At 40.3% G+C, this 23308-nt stretch overlaps 1 protein-coding gene across 4 annotated transcripts in view; it reads right to left on the minus strand.

Annotated features, from left to right (window-relative positions):
* Positions 1-23308, minus strand: part of RFTN1 (raftlin, lipid raft linker 1) — a 101050-nt gene that overhangs the window by 67545 nt on the left and 10197 nt on the right. For all 4 annotated transcript variants that reach the window (XM_083468235.1, XM_083468236.1, XM_083468237.1 and 1 more), the window contains exons 2-3: positions 21349-21501; positions 540-726 (exon numbers count right to left, since the gene is read on the minus strand). In XM_083468235.1, coding sequence (XP_083324361.1) covers positions 540-726; positions 21349-21493 — 332 coding nt within the window. In that variant the 5' untranslated portion in view covers positions 21494-21501. The remainder of the gene's footprint in view (positions 1-539; positions 727-21348; positions 21502-23308) is intronic.

A 23308-nucleotide genomic window follows, 5' to 3' on the forward strand; every position in this document is an offset into this window, starting at 1 on the left:
GCACTGAAATGAAATCAAAGCAAAACAAAAAAATTCTTTTGATGTGAGGTGTCTATATTTAGCAATAAAATTATTTTATAGGTGTAGTGGGGGTTGAATTCTAATATAATTGCAAATTTTCAACTTCTTTTTAAATAGCACTGCCTATATAATACCACCAGCTATACAGACAATGAAAAAAGTGATTATCGAAACCAAATGGTTTTTCTAGATGCATTGTTAACAAAATAAAATTATTACACTAAAAGAAGAAAAGAACAGGCCAGCCTCTCAAACTTCTGCCCAGGATTGGTTGTTTCCTGGTGACAGTGTACTGTATTCCAAAATATGAAACACATTTCAGCTTGTTATCCTCAGACACTGCTGCCAAGCTGCAGATGGATCATAAAACACGCAAAACATGCTAAGCCTATGAAAATACCAAAGGCTTGCACAGCAAATATTAACATGACACGGCTATTATTTCCTGATCTAGGTCAAATCTCAGCAGGAAATCTCATTGTCTATTTTTATTCCCTGCTCACTATCTTGAGCTTTACCTTTCTGTTTTCTTGATCAGTACAGCCCTGAAGATTTGTTCCTGGGGAGTCCTCTCATTCTCATTAGTTGGCTGCACAAAGGGATGGACAGCAGCCAAGATGAAACCCTGCTGGTACAATTCTTGCAGCTGAGCAGGAAGATCACGCAAGGAAGAGAGCCTGATTGCTGATGATCCCAGTAGCTCAGCTGGAACCAAAAAGAGAGAGACTGATAAATAAACCTGAATTATATTATGTAAGCATTATGTTGAGTTTTCAAATGTCTACATTCTCTTTAGTAACAAAAAGGCACTTCTGCAAAGTAGCTAAATACATACCTGTTGGGTGCATTTGTTTGTTTATGGTATATATTAATGGCAACTCTAACAGCAATAAGAATAAGTCAGCTATTAGTAGCAGTAATGCTAAGCACAAAAGAAAAAAAGAAAATACTGTTCCCCTAATTTATGGCTCTAGATGTTATTCCGCAAACAATTCTAAAAATCCACACCACATCTTTCAAAAGTTTCATTTTTTGCATTTTATTAAAAAGGGCCATTTCATACACTTCCTGTTACAGGAGGTCCATACATCCAACCTTTAATATTAGGCAACACCTGGGATCCACAATTCTGCAGAATTACAGTATTCTTTTAGCTGTGAACACACTGCTATAAAACCATCTCCCCTGTTCTTCCACCCTGCTTAACCAGTATGTGACCAATTACTTGATTCACATCTCCAATATCCAAGGCCTTCTCCACAAATAAATTTACTATAGTTTAAACCTCCCTCCCAAAAGGTGCAATGGCTAAGGACTGTGGCCAAAGTAGATGAATTTCACATCTCCAACAGCTATCAGCCAGGATACCTAAATGCTTAAATTACATTTCATTTGGTGCATTTCTAGCCTGCCCTTCATCATAGCTGACCTTTAAGTTATAATCTTTGCATCTCCAGATTTCTTAAACAAAGTTGTTTTAATCACCCTACCAACTTAAGTAAATGTTACTCATAAACTAAGAAGACACCTAAAGCAGCAAAAGCTACAGCTGCAAAGTTTTAGTACAACAAAGGTTTTAAATACTAAATTCCCCTCATATTCCTTAACAGTGTTTGTATTTCAGATTACAATGCAATTATTATTTGGGCAAATGCAGTGTACAATGGGCAAAGCCAAATTCTGGATTTCTGTGTAAACAACAAAACAGTCCCCGAGAGTCCAGAGGCCAGAAGAGCTTCCAATCTAAAGGTGATTCATCAAATACTCCAGTCTGCATTCACACACACACACACACACACACACACACAAAATCCATCACCATGTTGATTCCATTTCTCAGTGTTTGCCTCTTTAATTTCCTTCCTACTCGTACTGCTACAGATCGTGATCTTGAGGGAGTTTCAGTGTACCTAGCTACTATTCAACATCAACAAGAATAAGAGCTTACGAAAGGTATGAAGGTTCTTGAAGCAAGCTCTTCTTTGTAAAACCCTGAGGAATACAGTCTGTATGAAAGACAGTAGGCTCTTTAAAAAGTATTTTTTTCTCTCCTGCATTTCCCATAAGAATGTATGGCTCTCTCTTTCTGAATAATAAAAGAAGAAGTTATAATAAAAACTAATACATATTCAGAACTAATAATAAGAGGCATAATTTAAATAATAATAGGATAGGTAGCTGCTGCCCTATACTCCTGCCACAGTTTCTCTTAACCTGCAAAAACCATATTCCAAGAATATACAATGGAGCTTCTGATTGAGGAGCACAGGACACAACATCATTATTTCTTTAAATAGAGAGGGGAAAACTGAAGAAATGCATATACTGAAGAATAATACAACTCACAGTTCTGTCACAGCATACAAATGAAGTAAAATTCATAACAAAATCCACTAAGTTATGGAATGCATGTGCTGTAAGATATAAGTAACCAAGCTGCCTGTCAAAACAGACTGACCCTGTGCCAAGCATAAAAAACAAATTCGGAGGTGGGTGTTGAAAACTTTAATTGCTTTTTTGTTTTGTTTTTATTCTTTAAAAAAACAAGCTTTCTTCCTTTTTTAGCACTCTGCTCAGGATTTTATTCAATTGTGTCTTTGTCTTAGTGGAAAGCATTCTGTTCATGCAAGGTGTGGCACCCAATTTTCACAGGCCTGTTCTTCCTATTTAACACCCCCCCCCCAAAAAAAAACACACACCACACAACCCTGCTTCTGACAGTTAGGGGGTTTCGGCTCTGAAACAGAGAACTGTAGATAGGCACAATCAGCAGAAGGTAGGTTTTCTCTCTGATGATACACCCAACTGTTGGCACCATTGATTACCCAAAGTCAATAGAAGTGTTAGCCATAACTGCTAGGCCTAAACACTGCATTAAGGATACATGGACTGTATCACAGAATCACAGGTATTGTCCCATCTCAGCTGCCCCATGTCTAGTCTTCTAGAAGTAAAATAATTAAACCCTTTTTCTGAACTTGGGCAGTCTATGCACAGCCAACCGAAAGGACAGGTGAGTCAAGCAAGGCAGAAGAGAGTCTCTTGTCAGTTACAGTCATTTCATGCCCTTTTCATAACCCTGGGCTGGTGAAGGAGGGTCTGACCAGTACTGGACTCTGTGGAAGCACATGGCCAACATACACTTTGCTTCAGTCCAGGACAATTCAACCATCTGTTTTAGGTTTTGGCTTGGATTCAAACTCTTCTCCAGTAAATGGCCGCTTACCCAGTCCTGGGGAGGACGGTTGTTGTGGCCCGTGGCGGCAGGCTCCAGGCCCAGGGAGGCATCACTGGACTAGGTGGAATCCTTTTAGCCTAATATCAGGTGGGGGTAAAGTGGTGCATCACACCCACCTCAAAAACAGATGTGATCACAGGGTACCGCAGTAAAGGGGTATAGTTGGAAGGCTCTATTCGAAAGCCAAGGCAATTTTGCACATCCAGGTCCCAAACTCTACACACAACACCACAATGGTTCACACTCTGCGAAACTTGTCTTTTCATCATGAAGATGTAGAAATATAACCTTGGGGTCAGAGGGAGAACAGGTAACTGGAAGTTTCTAAATAATATCGTTTTCTATGTACCTAGCTATGCTGCATTACTAAAAATGGTCAGAGTTTGGAAACATCTGCAGGAAACACAACCAGCTGTCAGTGTTCACACAAATATGGGACAGCCTTACTCTGTCATATCCCTAAAATTTCATATGTATCGCTCAAGACATAAAAGAGGCAATGCTCCTCTCCTGATTGCCCTCAAACACTAGCAAATATTCTGTATTGATAAATAACAGAGCAAGGGTATAAAACCATGTATGTGAGACTTTCCCCTTGTAATCTGAATACCTCCTAACAACTAGTTCTAACTAGTCCCTAAACAAAAAATGAATTATATGCAGGCAGGATTCCAAATTCACTGCCCAAGGTCACACAGCACACTAAGTCAAACCATGGCTTAGCACAAATGTGTGGGCTCCAGAAAAGAAGACTGTGCCCACTGAACTCCTCCCCAGTCATTGTGCTATGCCGAGTTAAGCCATGGTTTAGCTTAGCATGTCATCTAACCCTGGACTTGTGGTTTAACTCTTCTAGGCAAACCATAAACCACAGGACAAACCTTGGTTACAGGTCATGGTTTGTTTGGAGAGAACTAAATCACAAGCCCAGATTCAGACAACATACTATAGCACAGTACATCAGGAAAGCAGCCAGAGAGGAACAATGCAGCAATTATCGTCTCTCTCTAGGGGCCTGTCCATTTACTTCTTCAAACTAAGTCATGGTTTGACTTAGGGTTACTTGCAAACTGGAAAAATATTGACAATGAGTAACTAAATGAACTTTATCATACTCATTACTCTATGCCTTCCTGGGATACAGATAAATGTATTTGAAATGGCATCACAGCAAAATAAGCAATATTCTAAAAGGCTATCATGCTGAAGAGCATATCAGCCTCCTCAGACTAAGCCCCAGTCCTAAGCATCATGATCCAAAATGAACAGTCCTTATGTTTACAGTTACCACCACCTACCCCTCCATATACAGCCTGATTCACACATAACCATAAATGGACTGCAAGAAGATCAAACCACTCCATTCTTAAGGAAATCAGTCCTGAGTGCTCACTGGAAGGACAGATTGTGAAGCTGCAGCTCCAATACTTTGGCCACCGCATGAGAAGAGAAGACTCCCTGGAAAAGACCCTGATGTTGGGAAAGATGGAGGGCACAGGGAGAAGGGGACGACAGAGGATGAGATGGTTGGATAGTGTTCTCGAAGCTACCAGCATGAGTTTGACCAAACTGCGGGAGGCAGTGGAAGACAGAAGTGCCTGGCGTGCTCTGGTCCATGGGGTCACAAAAAGTCGGACACGACTAAACGACTAAACAACAACAACAACAACAACCCCTCCATATACAGCCTGATTCACACATAACCTTAAACTATTGTTTTTTTAAAAAACTGTGGTTTAGTGTTATGTGTGAACCCAGCCCAGCAGCTTAATTATAGTTTGCTTCCTGTCAATAAATCACAATACAGTGGTACCTCAGGTTACATATGCTTCAGGTTACATACGCTTCAGGTTACAGACTCCGCTAACCCAGAAATAGTGCTTCAGGTTAAGAACTTTGCTTCAGGATAAGAACAGAAATCGTGCTCTGGCAGCGTGGCAGCAGCAGGAGACCCCATTATCTAAAGTGGTGCTTCAGGTTAAGAACAGTTTCAGGTTAAGGACGGACCTCCGGAACAAATTAAGTACTTAACCCGAGGTACCACTGTATGAAGTTATGGCTAGTTGCTGGCTTACAACCTTGGTTTAACTATGTCTTGGTGTTACATGCGAACCAAGTATGCCTCCTTAGACACAAGTTTCTTTGACCAGATCAGATGCTTACCAAACTACAGACATGAGCCAAGTGGGAAATATATGGAGAAATAAGCCATGGTTGGTATGACTATCTGTGGGCTAACTCATGGTTTGCTAAATAAACAATGACTTGGTATTTTGTACAAACCAGGCCATAAAGAACTCACCCTCTTTTTCCAGGCATACATTGTTGACACCTATTGATTGCAAGATCAGCACTACTTTTCAAAACTTGCTTTGTCAGTTGAGGATCAAACCATGACAAGTAATCAGATCAGTTTCTAGGCTGGAATAATAAGGCAGGGATAGCATTGTTCCTAAATAATAAATAGCATTGCTATTTAGTATGCTCAATAAAACTTGCAATCTACTTTTAATCTTATCTAGTGTGGCACAGTCTGTCTCCCAGTTTCACTCACAGATACATTTACTGTGAGTTATTGTGTCCAGGGAGCACTGAAAAATAAAGCCATTAACAATTCCTGAAACAACATTGATTGACGTACTAAATTAATGAGTCTGGATCTACCTAAAATCTATGTCTGCTGTGCTGCATGAATGAAGCTATCCTAAACATGAATACTATGAAATAAACCTACATGGTAGTCTTTTTTAAAAAAACAACAACAACAAAGGAGATAGGGAGTGAGAACAGAAAGGTTTAAGAACCTATAGGCACACAAAACCTCAGAGACATTGACTGAGACTAGGATCCAGGGAAGAAAAAAAGACAAGTAAATATTTCATGCTTTTTTCCTTGATATACTATGTTAAGTGACATTCCCAGTTTCTCTTTTAGCTTTGAAGGAGCATAATAAATAACACCATTAAACAAATCAGTATTAAATATTCAAGACAAATCTGGAATTTCCACAAAGATGAATTCCTTGTGCTTACTTTTATTATAATATCTAAAACTTTAGAGAGAATAAACAGGGTAGTGAAAAGAATGAACTGCAAATTAGGCAGTACATATATTTTTGCCTCTTCATTTTGTGAATGTATTAGAAGGGTCATCACTAGTAATGTTCAGGAACGTTATTACCCAAACATGTAATAATTAGGTAAGACAGTTAAAGACATTAGAAAAAATGTGTATCTCAGCAGTATAAGATTTGGCTTACACAAGTGTATAATTTCAACATAAATTATTTTCCTCCTTGCCTTTGTTCTCATTTCTTACTAGTTGAGTAGTTGTATTGGGGACAGAGAGATTTCCCTAAAGTATATTTAAATAATATGAGCACACACTGGCTAGGAAGATGGTTTATGGCTTTTCTCATGGGACAAAACAGTGATCAACCAAAGCCCCTAAACTGCACTATGCCCAGTTTACAGGCCTGCTTTTTCAGTTTATTATATGTTTCAGCAAATACCATGGAATATCAGCTAAGGCAGCAACTATGACAAATACTTTTAGCAGTCACCAGCAGATGCTTAACAAAAACAATCCAGAAAAGAAGCTGAGCCAGAATCTGAAAAAAAGGCAAAGTTCTGATAGACCAGGAGAGGACTGAGCTCAAAGAACAAGAAAGAAGATGAATATCTCACCACACAAATATATTCCATCTCCTACCTCAGTAATTATTACTCTTGTGTATTTACCAATAATGTAGAGGGCATTATTTTACAACTACATACAGTGGTACCTCGGGTTACATATGCTTCAGGTTACATACGCTTCAGGTTACAGACTCTGCTAACCCAGAAATAGCACCTCGGGTTAAGAATTTTGCTTCAGGATGAGAACAGAAAACGTGCTCCGGCGGCGCGGCAGCAGCAGCAGCAGGCCCCATTAGCTAAAGTGGTGCTTCAGGTTAAGAACAGTTTCAGGTTAAGAACGGACCTCTGGAACGAATTAAGTACTAAACCCAAGGTACCACTGTACATAAATAAACAGAAATAAACACATCCAAGTTGGTATAGAATTTCCTTAATACTGTGGCAGCACTCACATATGTTAAGCCATGGCTTGTTTTAAACATTGTTAGTTCAGCAAACTGTTAGCCATGTGAGATATCATCTCACAGATGAGTAAACAAGCCATGGCTTATTCCTCCAAAGCTGTTTGTTTTCCAGCTTGAATGGGGCAAGGTAACCAAACAATTCACAGTTAAGAACAAACCCAGTTGGACTCTGACCCACTGCAAGACATAGTTAAAACAAACCATGGTTTATAAGACAGCAAGTCATGATCAGCCTCCTGGGCTGGATTACCGTAACTCAAACGATAGTTATCCCAAACCAGGGATGTCCAACAGGTCCAAAAAGAAAGCTTTGAGTCTTCCTCCCCACAAAAAGCTCAACAACTATGGTCAATACAATGGATAGATCATTGCCAGTTTGTTTTTAATTGGAGTAGATCGCAGTCTCTTGGAAGTTGAACATCCCTGTTCTAAACAAACAGTTTAGTGTTACATGTGAACTATTGGCAAGCAAAGCAAGGCCTATGAGCAGCTACTTGACCCATAAGGCTTCTGCCCCTGGCCTATGCAAATACCATAAAAAGTACCACCAAAATCAAATTCCTTCAAATTACCAGGCTGTACATACCTACACTTAGAAGGATGCGGGTATAAGGGAAGCAACAATGGCAAATGGAACAGCACCAAAAGAAAAAAAGTAATCCCAGAATTATATAATTATATATACACATTTGGAATACGTGGATGAAAAAGAGAAGACCTGTCCATATTTCATTCAAATATTCACCTCTGCAGATAGAACTGGATATAAATTGTCACAAAAAAGCTGTGAACTGAACATTCCTTGTCAGCAGTTCATGCAAAGTGATACAAGGAAAACCTACTAGAGACAGCAACTGTACATTTCTAAAGATCAGATGTAGCTTTTCTTGAGAAAAGGAATAGCTTTAAAAGGGGAAGAAATGCTCTCATTAGCGTCTGATTTCAGCCACAGCTCTTGATCAATGTGCAGAAGTTTGACAGGTGTTCTAAGCGACAAACTTCTCACCAGCTTCTCATAAACATTCGTTGCACAAAGAGTTTCATATCAACTGAGGGGGGAGCTTTCATATGTTGCAAGATACATAAAAAATTAAAGATTTCAGTGCTGTGAGGAGTCCTACAGATGCCACATATTTCCAAATGAAATGATAAAAGGAGTTAATCTGAAAGAGAATAAACTATGAGGCTTACAGATTAAGTTGATAGAGTTTGGGGAAGTTAATGGATGAGATAGATGCTAATAAAATATAAATAGGCATAAGCCTGCCGCTGTTACGCTTTGCTGGCTGAGCTCTGCATCAGTGCTCTCACTTAAAAATTGTTCCATGACACAAGAACTGACAAAGGGTGCTAAATCGTATGAATTAATTTGCCACCAACCATTGTACTGTTTATTAAAATGCAAAACAAATTAACATCTACTTGCATCCTAGATCTCAAAACTAAAGAGAGAAAAGAGAATGGCACAATAAGTGGTCTCTTGTTAAGCCGCTGTTGTGTAAAGTTTGGAACTGTGTCAGAGTAATTTTATTATTATTTTTTTTTGGATTTTGTATTGTGTTATTTATTTTGGAAAGCTCGGCTCAGAAGCAGCATCTGTCTTTCTCTGTAGTCTTGCCTCTTTTTTAGCCAGCTGGGTTGACTGCCTTGATGAAGCTTTTCAAATGATCAAATGACTAAAATTAAAACATATTCTGCAAGATTATTTTCATTGTTCTTCACCACATGTTCACTGAATAAAATACTTCGTAATTGTCTGACTTTTTGTTATCAAGCTGCACTCCTTGCACTTCCTGTCAGTTTTGTTGTAGCAAATTTGGTGAGCACAGAGGAAAGGAGTGAGTGGGCGAGTAGATAAGAAAGTATTTGGTACCACACAGTCTTCAGAAGCAATTGCCCATGTACTTGAAAGAATTGTTCCTTTACAAGTTAGCCTATTACTCAGAAATTAGAATATTTTAGAATTAATTTTTTTTAAAGTTTATTTGCCTTTCATTAGTAGCACTCCATAAAATAAATAAGACAGTCACATACAGCACAAAACACTATCAGAGCCAGATGACAACATATCCCATTAGAAAAGACAAAAGGATAATTACTTTATTTATGAATAGACAGTAATGGTTAGAGAACCAAAATTAGTTGTCACATTAAAAAAAATGAAGGCATTTACTGCTCAGTAGAAAGATCAGTTCATCAATATGTAATAAAGATTTATAGATGCTGCCTGAAAACTGAAAAGATTATCTATTCTTTCCTATCATTTTATATTCTTCAAGCTACAGGTCTAATTATAGACCCTTGGCCACCTGTTGCGTGCAACTGTAGTTTTATTTTTTTGTTACAGGGAAAATTTACACTGGCACACACAGACGGAGCAGTCTGTCATATTCTGTGTTTCCTCTCTGCATAACACCAAAGTGTGCTTCCTCTTTGCCTAACACCAAAGGGGAAAGTTGTGCATTTTGAAAGAAACGTCATGGTGTCTGTTAAGAAACTCCCATCTTTTATTGACAAGCCTTTTCTCCCTTACGACAAATCCTCCCCTGAGATGTGCAACCTTGCACACATACCTGGACATGATCTCAGTAAAACAAATACAGTGGTGCCCCGCAAGACGAATGCCTCGCAAGACAAAAAACCCGCTAGACGAAAGGGTTTTCCGTTTTTTGATGCGCTTCGCAAGACGAATTTCCCTATGGGCTTGCTTCGCAAGACGAAAACGTCTTGCGAGTCTTGCGAGTCTTGCGATTTTTTTCGCTCCCCCCCCTTTTTCTAAGCCACTAAGCCGCTAATAGCCTTTTAGCCGCTAAGCCTTTAATAGCTGCTAAACCGCTAATAGCGCTAATCCGCTAAGCCGCTAATAGGGTTGCTTCGCAAGACGAAAAAACCGCTAGATGAAGAGACTCGCAGAACGGATTATTTTCGTCTTGCGAGGCACCACTGTATTTGATTTTAACCCTCACCTTAAAAAAAGAAAAAAGTAGCAATCTGCTATTTGGGTTGAGTAGATCTCTTTATAGTCCGGCCCATTAATTCATGATTTCCATTTTCAACATTAAAAATTGATATATCGCAAAAACTTTGCACAAATATTTCAAACAGCTGGCTGCCCCCACAGCAACCCTACTGACTTAGGCGGGTTCAGCATGGTTGCTTTACCAGCTATAAAATCCCTTTCTGCTACTCTCCAGTTTCTCATTCCAATAGCTACTGCTCGTGTGTCAGATGCAAGTTATGATTTAAAATAAACAGTGATGTTTATTTTAGCTACTAGGCCACTTCCTCTGTATTATCAAGAACTTAAAAGTACTACGAAGACCAAATTTAGGGCCTTATCATAACGAAGCCTCACAGCTCCAGCATGCTGCCAACTATAATTTTAAAGAAATGTGGTATCATAAATTATGCTTTGACCATTATAAAATCACAATATGGCTCTTATTGTAATACTTTATCATAGCACAATATCAGGCTCATAAAAAAGCAAATACCCCTACAATAATTACTCTAAAGGATATGCTGACCCTTTTTTAGTTGTGCCTGTATTTCACTCAGTCTACTCTAGGCAATAATGCAGGAAAAGAGGAGTTCATACTGTTTAATTTAATCAAATTGCAATGTTGAAGTCCTTTACTTTATACAACTAGCATTACTTGCTCAAAATAGCAGTTGAGAAAACAAATGTAAGGGATTAAGGGAGCTAGAGGTTGAGAGAAACAAGACATTAAAAAAGCTACAACTAGGGCCTGCACCCCTGCTCACTTCACTCGCAAAAGCTACCCCCCTCCCCCTTAAACCTCACCAAATTTCTGCTCACTGGGCTGGGCTGCCTAACCGCAACCATGTGAACTGCAGTGTGATGACATCCTTAGGAAAATATGTATTCGGAGAGAAATGAGACACGATTTCAGCATAATGCACTAAGCACAGAAAGCAAGAATGAAGGTCTATGCAGGTCTGTGCAGAAATAAGCCTTACTGAATCTAACAGGGCTTATTCCTGATAAAGTGTGCAAAGGATTCCAGGCTAAATCATCTAAGATGCTACAAGTTGCAAGAGAAACTGTTGCCGAGTGGGAAGACAGCTTGATATTAGTAAACTTTTTTTTTCAGAAAAAGCTACATATTCAGCTGTATACAAACCAGCCCACCATCCTTATAAACAATTCATAAAATTCTGTGTTCAAACTGGCCTCTGGAACAAATATATCTGTGAAAAGGGAAGCCTGTTTCCAAGGGGATGATCTCTGGATGAATGAAGTCCTTCTCCATGAGTAGGCCTAATGATATAATTGAGGCTACTTTTAAACCATCGTCTCAACAACTGCAGTCTCCAATATAGTTTGTCACTTTATGCTTCTCCCTTCACAGTTCCTGCTGATTTCCCTTACCTCCCTTACCATTTTTGAAAGCCTACTCAACTACACACACAAAGCATTCAAAATTGTAAATACATTTACTTGAGATTGTACCAGAGATGTGGAAAATGGAAAACGAGGATCAAACTCCCCCTAAGATTGGCCAGGGGTGCTGACACACCACCCGCCCTGATGATCAGGCAACAACAAAAAAGGATATAATCAAGGCTAATCGACAAAGAGAGAGGTGCAGCCTATTTTCCAGGGCCTAGCAGCCAACTGCACCATCTTGCTTGCTGTGCACTGGCAACAGAATTTTGCTGTGGAGAGAGGAGCCAAGCTGAACTGAGAAAAAGGTGAGAAGACAGAGCTGAGACTGATAATGAACACTGGACAGTGAGGTTTTAGTTTCTCTTCCCTGACAATATATATATATATAATTGTGTCTTCTCAGTACAGGTGCCCTGTTTTCACTAGGCCCTTGAATAAACAGGAGACTTGCCAGCAGCAACCAAAGCAGTATCCAGGTCCATTATAAGCTCAGAGGCCAAGCAAGGAGAGGCCACAACAAAGGTCAGGTAAGAGGCAAAGTCAGAGCAGTCTGTGGCCAGGTTTGGCAGAGGCAGGAGATCCTATAGCGGGCATGGCACAGAAACTAGCACATACAGTGGACGCTCGGGTTGTGAACGTGATCCGTGCAGGAAGCATGTCCGCACCCCGCAGTGTCCGCAACCAGCAGCGCTGTGTCTACGCCCGTGTGGGTGTTGTGATTTGGCGCTTCTGCACATGCGCAGAAACCCGGAAGTAATCTGTCCCGGTATTTCTGGATTTGGTGTGGTGCGCAACCCAAAATCGCACAACCCGAAGTGTCTGTGACCCAAGGTATGTCTGTAGATGTTGTTCCAACAACTCTCCCAGCCCAGGCAGGGTTTTTTTATTTGCAGCTGGACCCAAAATATAACAACAACAACAATGATTTATTTGTACCCCGCCCATCTGGATGGGTTTCCCCAGCCCCTCTGGGTGGCTTCCAACAGAGATTAAAAATACATTAAAACATCAGTCATTAAAAACTTCCCAAATATGCAGTTGTAAAGCTGATAATGTGCAGTTGGGGGAAAGTCGGGCTAGACACATTACATGTAAGTGTTTAAAAATCATTTTAATGACAGGCAATGTCGGTGACAGTATGTACACAAATGACATAAGGGTAGAATATGCTCAGTTTCCATACTTAAACCCAGTGCTTTTTTTCTTTTAAAAAAAAATTATGGGTACTCTCATTTTCTTACCGATATTGAAATACTGCCCCTCAGTGAAGCCAAACTTAGATTCACAAAATGTTTAGGAGTATGCACCCCACAGAAAAAAGCACTGCTTAAACCGCCCAAACCATATTAAAACACCTTCTTTTGGGCCTCCTCTACTTCATCTTTGTCTTTGGACAAGTAAATCTTTGTCACATCCTCTTCATGTACTCCTGTTTTTGTGCCTTAGGCATATCTCGCACCCTGTGTTCCTCCTCCTACAACCAATGCAAAACATCTGGTCTGCCAAGATGATATGGACAGGGGTAGATAAGAATGTCACTGATAGTAGACTACACAGATTAGTTCAGGGAAAAACGACTTCAAGAACTGCAGATCAGTGTTGTAAACCAGACAAGACATCTAGTGATGTAAGGCAAAGTAAAATGAGAAATTAATTTCATGATGTTCAAACTAAAGCGAATTGGACAGGGTAAGTATAAGTAAATAGGGGACAACCCCAAAGACTGACAATAGAAATAGAAACGAAAGGTGAAGAAAAAGAGGAACAATGTACAGTTGTACCTTGCAAGCCGTTCCGGAAGGCTGTTTGACTTCCAAAACATTCGGAAACCAAAGCGTGCCTTCTGATTGGCTGCAGGAACCTCCTACAGCCAGTCAGAAGCTGCGGAAGCCACACCAGATGTTCAGTGTTCGAAAACCAGAACACTCACTTCCGGGTTTCAATCGTTTGGGAGCCAAGGCATTCAGGATCCAAGGTATGACTGTACAGGAAAATGCCTGCTTAACCAGCTACCTCTTCCATCTGATTTTTCCTGACTCTCCTTTCTCACCAAAGCTCCCTACCCTATAACCCAAGTCTTTACTAAGGGTCTTCTTGCCCTCTGGAAAGGGTTTTCAGAGTGGACAGAGAGCTGCTGGGGAAGAGATAGGGTGGAGAGCTTCTCTTGCATAGGCATACTTACTTGACAACCCCATCCCTATTTGCTGAATATTATTTCTTAAAACCATGCAGCCTATAAGACTTAGCAAATGAGCCAAGTACAGAACACCCGACTGAAGAAAAGCTGTATTGCTCAGCCAATCAAAAGCAATTACATTTTTTTCCTGGCAAATCTGTAACTGACAGTCACTAAAGGTTTTTTTTTTCTTCCATGAAAATAATTTCCTCAGCACTTGGTGGTTTACATTAAATCTTAGTCAAAAAGACAAGATTCCCCATCTTCTCTCAGTAGGGAAGCTGTCACCACTTGGTGTAAAAGATTTTAACCATCTGTCTATCATGCAACAGTTGCGTGGGTGTTCCTAAATTCCAAGTATTACAACATGGTCCATTAAAATGAACATATTGGCCATTATGTCTGTATCTTGATTTGAAAATTCACCTAATGTAGTTTTAAAAAACAAAGCAAATGTCCAAATTATTTATACGCCTCTACAGCAATACAGAAATGTGTGTGCTCTTCTGGACAAATTACTGGGGCTGAGCAACCAGTATCCAGGTAATTGTTCAACTGTAACTAACCTGAGTTAAACTGCTGTGCCTCATGAAATACAGGTCATGCATGCACTAGGATCTGCCAAACACATGGTGCTTCAACACTGGAAGTAGAGATCACTTCCCATACAACAATGGATTAATGATCAGTACTCCCTGTGCACGTCCAAGCTGGCAATGCATCAATGTGAACAAAGAACAATACAATAGCATTTGGTCAGCTTTTCTTCAGACTTATACATCATAGCTGGCAGTTCAGTATATTTGTATTAATAAATTATATAGTCAAAATGTTTCCTTTCATGAACTGGACTTGATTCGTTTTATTTTTATTGGCATGTTACTTCAACTGTAGTCATCAAAAATTGTATTAATAAAAAATAGTTGAGAAATAAAAAACTGCTATGCCTTACTCTCAATCGCCTTACTCTCAGCTATCAGTAAAATGGGAACCACAATGTACTTGATGTGACTTGCCATTACACCATTTCTGCTGTGCACAGGAATGTGACACCTCAGGTTTCTTGCGAAACACATTCTCTTTTTACTGGTGCATATGCATGTGTAAATAGGATTTATACACTCGTGTACATACCAACCACAAAAGTTTATTCCACAATGTATTTGATAGCTGTCAGAAGCACCACAAAACCACTATGGTTAAGTAGAAATAATAGTCTTAGCTCAAAGCCAAGTGCTTCTTCTATCACACATAAAACAATGCTCTGGCAAGAAACCAAGGGCAGATTTATTAACTGATCAGAAATCAGAGATAGCTAACGTGGCACCCTCCAGATGTTCTTGGATTCCAAAATCCACTAACTCTAGCCAGCATGGCCAATAGTCAGAGATGGCTGGAGTTGCACCCAGAGGCGGAGCTAGGTGCTCTGGCACCCAGAGCAGTGCACATGCTGTGCACCCGGGGGCAGAGCTAGCTGCCCGCAGGGGCAGGACGAGTGTCCCAGGGGGGGTGGGGCGGCGATGTCACCCACCACACACCCCTTCCTCCAACAGTGGTTGCACCAGCGGTGGAGTGTACACTCCTGCCACCTAGGTCATGCATGCAGGGCACGCCTTAGCAGCATCCTCGCACAGCACTGCCCAGCTGAGAAGAGGGACAGAAATTGCCGTGACTCTCCTCCTTCACTCTGCCTCCCGGGTCAGAGCTGCGGCTGGGCACAAGGGAGCTGGCTGCTCCTTCGTGCATGCAGCCCAGCGCAGGAGAGGCGTGGCAGCTCCCTTGCACACCAGAGCCAGGCTCCAATGAGGGAGCCTGTTGGGTGGGGGCAGGTTGTGCATCCTCTCAAAAATGCACCCGGGGCCACGACCCCCCCCCACTACACCCCTGCGTTGCACTCCAACGTTAATAACAAAAATGAAGAAAACCACATAAAGCAGCATGCAGAAGCAGCTTTCACTGTGTTGGGGGCAAGGACATAGTGAGAGACAAACTGGGAAGAACAGATCTTTCCACTCCCTAAATTACAAAAAGAAACCAGCACTGGAGAAGGTTTCAGAGGCAACTACATGCTTTTTCACCAGCTGCTGTATGGATGTTTCTTGCTAAAATATTGTTGTGCTCCAAATGAGCTGCTGGAGGGAAATGGTACTAGAGTGTTGCCTTCATAGAAATTATTTTGGTTTTTGCTCTGTATAGGCTGTCATACCTGGTACAGTCCCTGCCCAATGCAAGAGACAGCAAACTATAGGAGCACATCATAAACTCCTGGGGGAATTATCTTACAAAACTTGCCCTGCGACTAAGATGCATAATAGCCACATCCACAGTTCTTTGGTAGGAGCGGCAGAGTTGACCTACATCACCCTGTATTGCACCATTCTTCCTCCTGTGGGTATATCCAGCTGAGAACGACCTACACTCTAAAGGAATGGCATTTGGTAAAACTGTGGATTATTTTCACCCAAGCTCAGTAAGTTCGCTCTGTCACTCCGCCCCTATTATCCACTGCAGGCACAATGGATTCAGGAAGGGTTGAGACAAACAGGTTAGATGAAACACTGAATGCAAGGAACTAAATCTTAGAAATGCTTATTTTCTTTATGTTCACATCTGCTTTCAGAGTAGAACAAGGAAATTAGGTAACTTCCAACACTGGAAAAATAAAGAATCTAATCAATTATCATCTGCCAAATCAGCATTTTAGGAGATATGGAACCCCACTACTACCTAATTCCTAGTGGTAGAAAGTAAGAGAAATAAATCAGGCAATAAGTAGGTAAACCCAAAGCTGAAGCAGAACACGAACCATCTAATTAATGTAGTGCATCAAAATTATTTGCAGGAAAACGGTAATCCCTGAGCAACACAAATTGTGTGTTTTAGCACATGTTAAGGCATGCTGGATATGTTTAAAAGCACACATGTAAAACGGAGAGAAAGAATAAGTCACCAGCTGGAGGAGGCTAGTAGAACACTATTATTGTAAGAATCCCAAGATTCATCACTTTGAAGGAACCCTATTTGCATGTTGAGTGGAGCTGCAACACAACTTAAATGATAACTGCTGCACTAAGTTAAGGAACAAATTGGTACTTCAGGCACATCTTACTCCCACCTCAGTCACCAGCAGTAGCCTGGGTGCTGGATCACCCTGAGCACAAGTACTACTAGGTGCACAGGATGCAAAAAAAGGAGACTGGATTTGGAAATCCTTTGTGAAGATTTGAAGATGCTTGATTACTGTAAGATCTTGTTACAGATCTTGTTATAAGAGCTAAACTTCTTTGGCAATCACTGGGAGCTGAATAAGATTGTCTTCCACGAACACGGTCTTAACAGTGAGTCCGTAAATGACTGTGGAGGCAATTCTGGATCCACACGCCCTTTCACAGTGGGGACATAGGTTTCCAGGCAGGAGCTAAACTATAGCTGTGCTGAATCCTTGAAACCATTAAACTTTGCAGCAGAGCCCCCCTACTGCATGGGTAGGCAAACTAAGGCCCGGAGGCCAGATCTGGCCCAATCGCCTTCTAAATCCGGCCTACGGACAGTCCGGGAATCAGCGTGTTTTTACATGAGTACAATGCGTTCTTTTATTTAAAATGCATCTCTGGGTTATTTGTGGGGCATAGGAATTGGTTCATCCCCCCCAAAAAAAAATATAGTCTGGCCCCCCACAAGGTCTGAGGGACAGTGGACCGGCCCCCTGCTGAAAAAGTTTGCTGACCCCTGCCATACTGCAATTCCTATTAGCTCCGAGGTTGCTGTAATTCCTGTTGGCTACTACTGAGATGAAAGGTTTGTGAGCTACAACACCAGCAGCTTGGATCTTAATCATTTGTTTAAAATGTGTGTCAACCTTGTATATTTGGGTAAGGGTTAAAGGGTGGGGGGTGTAGGTGGCAAAACCAATACAGTAAATAAGCCTGCCTTGTGTCCATGGGCAAGGAGTTACAGACTGTAGACGCTGCCACACTGGAAGATTAATTCCTTACAAGAGGCATTGACACTTTTATACAAAGTGCTAGTTCTGCAGAACTAGTTCCCACCAGCCCCAGTCAGCACAGCCAATGGTGAAAGATTCTGAGAATGTAGTTCCACAACATCTGGAGGGAACCAGGATGGGTAAAGCTGATGAACATGTAAGGATACATGCTAGGAAGCAAAGGCCAGATTTATTTATTTTTTAAGTCTTTTGCTTCACTGTTAGAAAGTTTACACTGTACATACGGCAAATACACAAGCCATGTAAACTATGAACCAGCCCAGAAATTTGGAAACCAGTGTGCTGAAGACATTAGTTTCAGCCGTTGTCAAATAGCTATATTTAGTATGCAAACAAAAAGCATTCACTTTTATAATCAATGTGGTCATTAACTGTTTAAACTCAACTTCAGCTTCACCCACCCCAGCAATAATTCCCAAGCCACTCCATGGAGCAAGTCTACTGTGAAGCAACCATCTTAACGACTGGACTCTACAAGCTCTAAGATGCTACATACATTCAAGGCTAAATAAACAGCTGCCAGGTTAGTTTCCCTGAAATGCTAGCCACAGGAGAAGCCAAGAACTTGAATTTTTGAAACGAGGATAATTGGCAAGACTCCTGAATTGTTCTCCTGGAGAGTTCAGATTGTGTGTGGAAGTTTGTTTGAGAATCTCTGAAGACTGTCAGGTGTGAAGCAACTCCCCCCCCCCCAAAAAAAAGCGAGCAAGATTTTTTTCCCTCAAGCAAGCAACGAATGTTAATGCCACCTCTGAAGCACTGAGGGCCATTTCTACAAATCCAATAATATCTACAGGAAAAGCTGAAGACCAGCTGGGAAGCTTTTAGCAGCTTGGGTGTAACCTACTGTTGCCTCAGTCCCACAAAAACAGTTGGCTGTAAACATTTCTACCAACTGAAGCCAAGACTTTTAATAAAATATTCCTCTTCCTCTTGTGTATATAGCATCAGTGGGAGCAATTATGTAAACTCTTTTTCACAGCCCATTTTGGATTCAGTTCCTTCATATTCTTCTGATTTTGACCGTCTTTTCTTCTTTTGGGGGGGGGAGGCTGTCAATATATGTTGATATGTTAAAATTTACTTGAATTAGTCAAAAGAAACCTTTTTCTTACAGCGCAATCCTAACCATGTCTACTCAGAAGTGAGCTCTACTGAATTCCATGAGGCTTATTCCCAGGTAATTGGAGTTAGGACTGAAGCCTTAGTTGGTTTTATATGGAGTTAAACTTTTAAAAAAATTAACCCAAAGTGAGTTTTGCACATTTGTAGTCTAAAGATGACAGAAAGCACTTTAGACTAAGAGTCAAGCCCCCGTTTTATTCCTGTTTTGAATCCAACCTACTCTGTTGCTTTCTCTGCAACTCACAGCATCTGGATTACATTACAACCCTTTCTACACACACCACCCTGCCATTCTACTTACAGATATATAAAAACTATCTATAGATTATTATATTTCAGCTTTGTCAGCTTTGGACGATGGAATAAACCCAATATAATTCAACAGATTTAAGCAGAAATTGGTTGAATTTTAAGTAGCATTAACCACTACCTTGAAACTGGATAAAACAGGGATTTTTTTAATCTCCAAAGTACTTATCTGCCATACATCACTGATATATCCTTATTTCTTTTGCTGTATATAATTTAACCATACCCACTAACTTTATAACAGATACCACCAGAACAATTCCCCTCTTATCCAAGCAAAAAAAAAAACACAACACAAATGAAAGTTTAATGCTAGAATTAAGTAAAGTGCATTTGTTGTTAAGTTTGTTTTTAATAGAATTACGACTAGAAAAGTCATAAATCTAAACTGTTTTAATGCAAACCAAGATTTTTTCCACTTGACTATATGCTCAACCAGTAAATGTGACCACCTCATTTGTTAACAAGTTATTTTTAACACTGCACATGTTTTGAAAAAGAAGTGAGGAAGAGGAAATAGCGCTGAATGGGCCAGGAGCAGTGTAGCATGCACAGACTTGCATTAGATTTAATTTTAAGAACAGTACTAGTCAAATTTTAGTTAGAAATAGCTGCAGATGATTATATAACAAAGCCAAAGTTTCATTTACAGGAAAGGTGAATGTATTGATATGTTATCTCTTGATAATCTCATACTATAGTTAGTCAAATGTAATTTAAAAAGCAACATAGCAAGTCAGCCTATGGAAGCAAAGGGGAACAATAGGACATTCTCATTTGTTTAATGTGAGTGCCACAACCTATGAATGATGGTTAAGGCTATTTATGGTAAAAGCAACAGGTACCAATACAGAGAACCAGACTGACTCCATGCTTATTCCTGGCTCCTAATGCTGGTCTTCACAAAATGCCTCAGAAAATGTATACAGTTCATCCTGGTCCTATGACATTCATTGAATGACAGGTGGGTGTCACCAGATGGAAACAAGCCCATGGGATAGATTCAGCTGCCCACTTATGATCTAGGTCAAACTGTAGAAGAACTGAGTGAATGACAAGCTAAGGGGCAATCTAGATATGATGTGTACCTTTAACAACCTCATCTCTCTCTCTCTCTCTCTCTCTCTCTCTCATGCACGCACACACACACACACGCACGCGCACACACACACACACACACACACACACAGATAAATGTCTAGCTAACTCCTATAAATTCTGATGAGATGTAGAGAAGGATGCAGTGACACCACACATGGACAACCTCTCCAAAGAGGCTTGGCTGGTGTTTTCTGAATGATCTTCTCAGCACCAAGTGAATATCTTTATACTCACACAGGCTCTTTAACTATGTTTTAAGTCCATAGTGTAAGCCATTTTAATGCTGCCTCTATGCAAGCAAGGTTTTTGATGTCTTCCATTGTTTGTTTTTAACTATTATTTTATGTATTGTGTTTCAAGAGAATGTTCATTGATTTACATAATGCACCGAGTATGCAGAAATGAATTTGGGGTCAGAAATAGCATGTTGGCTTGCACATCCCTTTCCCATTTCTTCAATGAAAAGTTGATTAGTAGCTGTATATTGTGTACTGGAGTCCAAACAAATGTTCACACTTTAAGGAAGTGCAAGCACCTATATGGTATCCTACTTAGCTAGTCAAAAAATGATAGCTAGCTCCCTGTTAAGCATACACTAGCAACCTCCAACTTCAGTCCCTGGGGCACATATGATGACTGATATTTTACATTATTTTATACAAAACAGGAATAAATATCAAAACTATTTTACAATTGGAAAAGCATCATAAGGCAGAGCATGATACTATGTCAAATAAAGAGACAAAAGTTATATGTTAAATTTTCTCTGCTTATTTATCCATATTCCTTATCAACATGAACCACGATAACTATCCTAGATAGGATGTTTTTAAAATCTAAAAATAAAGAATAGGCTTACCATCACTTAAAGTTGTAAATTCCAGGAAGTGATATTCATAGAAAATATCGATTTTGGTTTCTACTTGAGGCCTCTTCAAAGTTGAATAGATGTTACCAGGCCGCTTTTCATCATGCTTTTCCAACTTGTTCAGTCCGCAACCCATTGCAAAAACTGGTGACAAAAAGGAATGGGAAAAACACTAGTTACTTGAAAGTATATCACCCGCCATGAATAGTCTGCTTGGAATCACTGTATTTTCTGTAAGCCTTGAAACAGCGTGATTAAATGGTTCAGACATTTAGGAGCTATGTGTAATCTAATACATCAAACACACTTCCCATTTAGAATGAATTGTAATTATTTGTTATAGTTACAGCTCTCAATTTTTGTTATGCCCTACAGAACAGTGTAAAACATATCCTCAATTTGTTTTACATGTTGTAAAACAAACACAACATAATAATACTTTGAAAAATGCTGTAAGCCTAGAACGCAAAGTACCTATTACACATATACAGCAGACTTGTCAAGATGTGACACAGATGTGATATAGTAACTCGCAGCCCACCATTTGCACAGGCTCTTAAACACGCTCTCCATGATTTACTGTAAACAATAATTTACTGTTACATCAATATGATTAATGTTAACTAGGATTGTCATTGTAACCATGGTTTCAAGTGGGTTTACAAACCATGACAATGAGGGCAATCCTAGACTGCTTTAAACGTATTCACACCCATGCCAACCAATTAAACAGTTAAAGAAACCATGGAAGGTAGGGCAAATGTGCACAATGGGGAGAAGATATGAGTCCACAGCTTTGCAAACCACTGTTCACCCCATTATGTCTGCACTATGCCTACTAATGAGATTCTGGTCACAGCAAACAAGAAATCGGAGTATCCTTAGTCATCTTCAGTTCAGAACAAGACCAAGAACAAGCAAACACTGGAAACCAACACATGCTAAGTATTAGGAATAAATGTAGTTTTCAGCAGGGGTGCCAACTTGAATAAAATGGGGGGGGGGGCAGATAAGCCCTACCCTGTGTAATTGGTCACATGATGAGGTACACACACACACACACACACACACACACACACACACCATTTGAATGTCAATGCCCATCAACTTGGGGAGCAGCCCCCTCAAACATTTTATTGGGGGGAGTGATGACCCCTCGGCCCCTAGGAGTTGGCTCCTATGCTTTTCAACATTAATAGTCTAAATATGCATTTTTATGCCATTCAAAACTTAAAATCTAATGAGGTTTAGTTTCCAGAAAAGGAAACGGTTTGCTACAGATTGATCTATGAAGGAGAAGAACTGCTAGAAACTGTACCAGAACATTTTTAGGGATATTGTTGTTATGCAAGTACCCCATCAATTTTATCAAAATACCCTCAGCAGCATGTTACAGAACCACAGTTGCACAGATTTGAGAGCCTGTCCCCTGAACAAGCAAAAGCTTTGCCAGAAACTAAACACTTGTGAAAGGAGAGGAGCCAAAATTACACCACCTCTTTTAAAACAATTTTCTGGAAAGACCCACACAAGTGGCTGTTGGTAGGGAAAGGAGCATGCACTTACTAAAATAATTGAGCATATTGAAAAAAGATCATTCTCTTATAAGTCACTTACACAAATCTTGGAAGACCAATAAGCTTGCACAGACCCAAGGAGTGAAAGGCACTACCAGTTCTGCCCAAAGTCTGGATCTGCCCAAATCAGGCTGATCTGGGTGGCTCCAAGCTTTGGATGGATCTGGAAGAGACAGCCATAGATTGCCCTGGGTTAGATCAGCCCACCCAAAGCAATCCAGGGCTCTCAAAATGCTATGGGTGATCAGGCAATTGGTGGGGCGAGTTGGTAAGGAGAACCAGGCATCCTCTGCAAGGTTTAAAGAGCAGCACAGAGCTGTTTGCAAAAGAGCTTTGAAACAGCTCTGCACTGTGCTTTGGCTGTGTATGCTTGT

The sequence above is a fragment of the Podarcis liolepis genome (assembly GCF_965112155.1).
Source record: "Podarcis liolepis genome assembly, chromosome: 12".
NCBI classification, from domain to species: domain Eukaryota; kingdom Metazoa; phylum Chordata; class Lepidosauria; order Squamata; family Lacertidae; genus Podarcis; species Podarcis liolepis.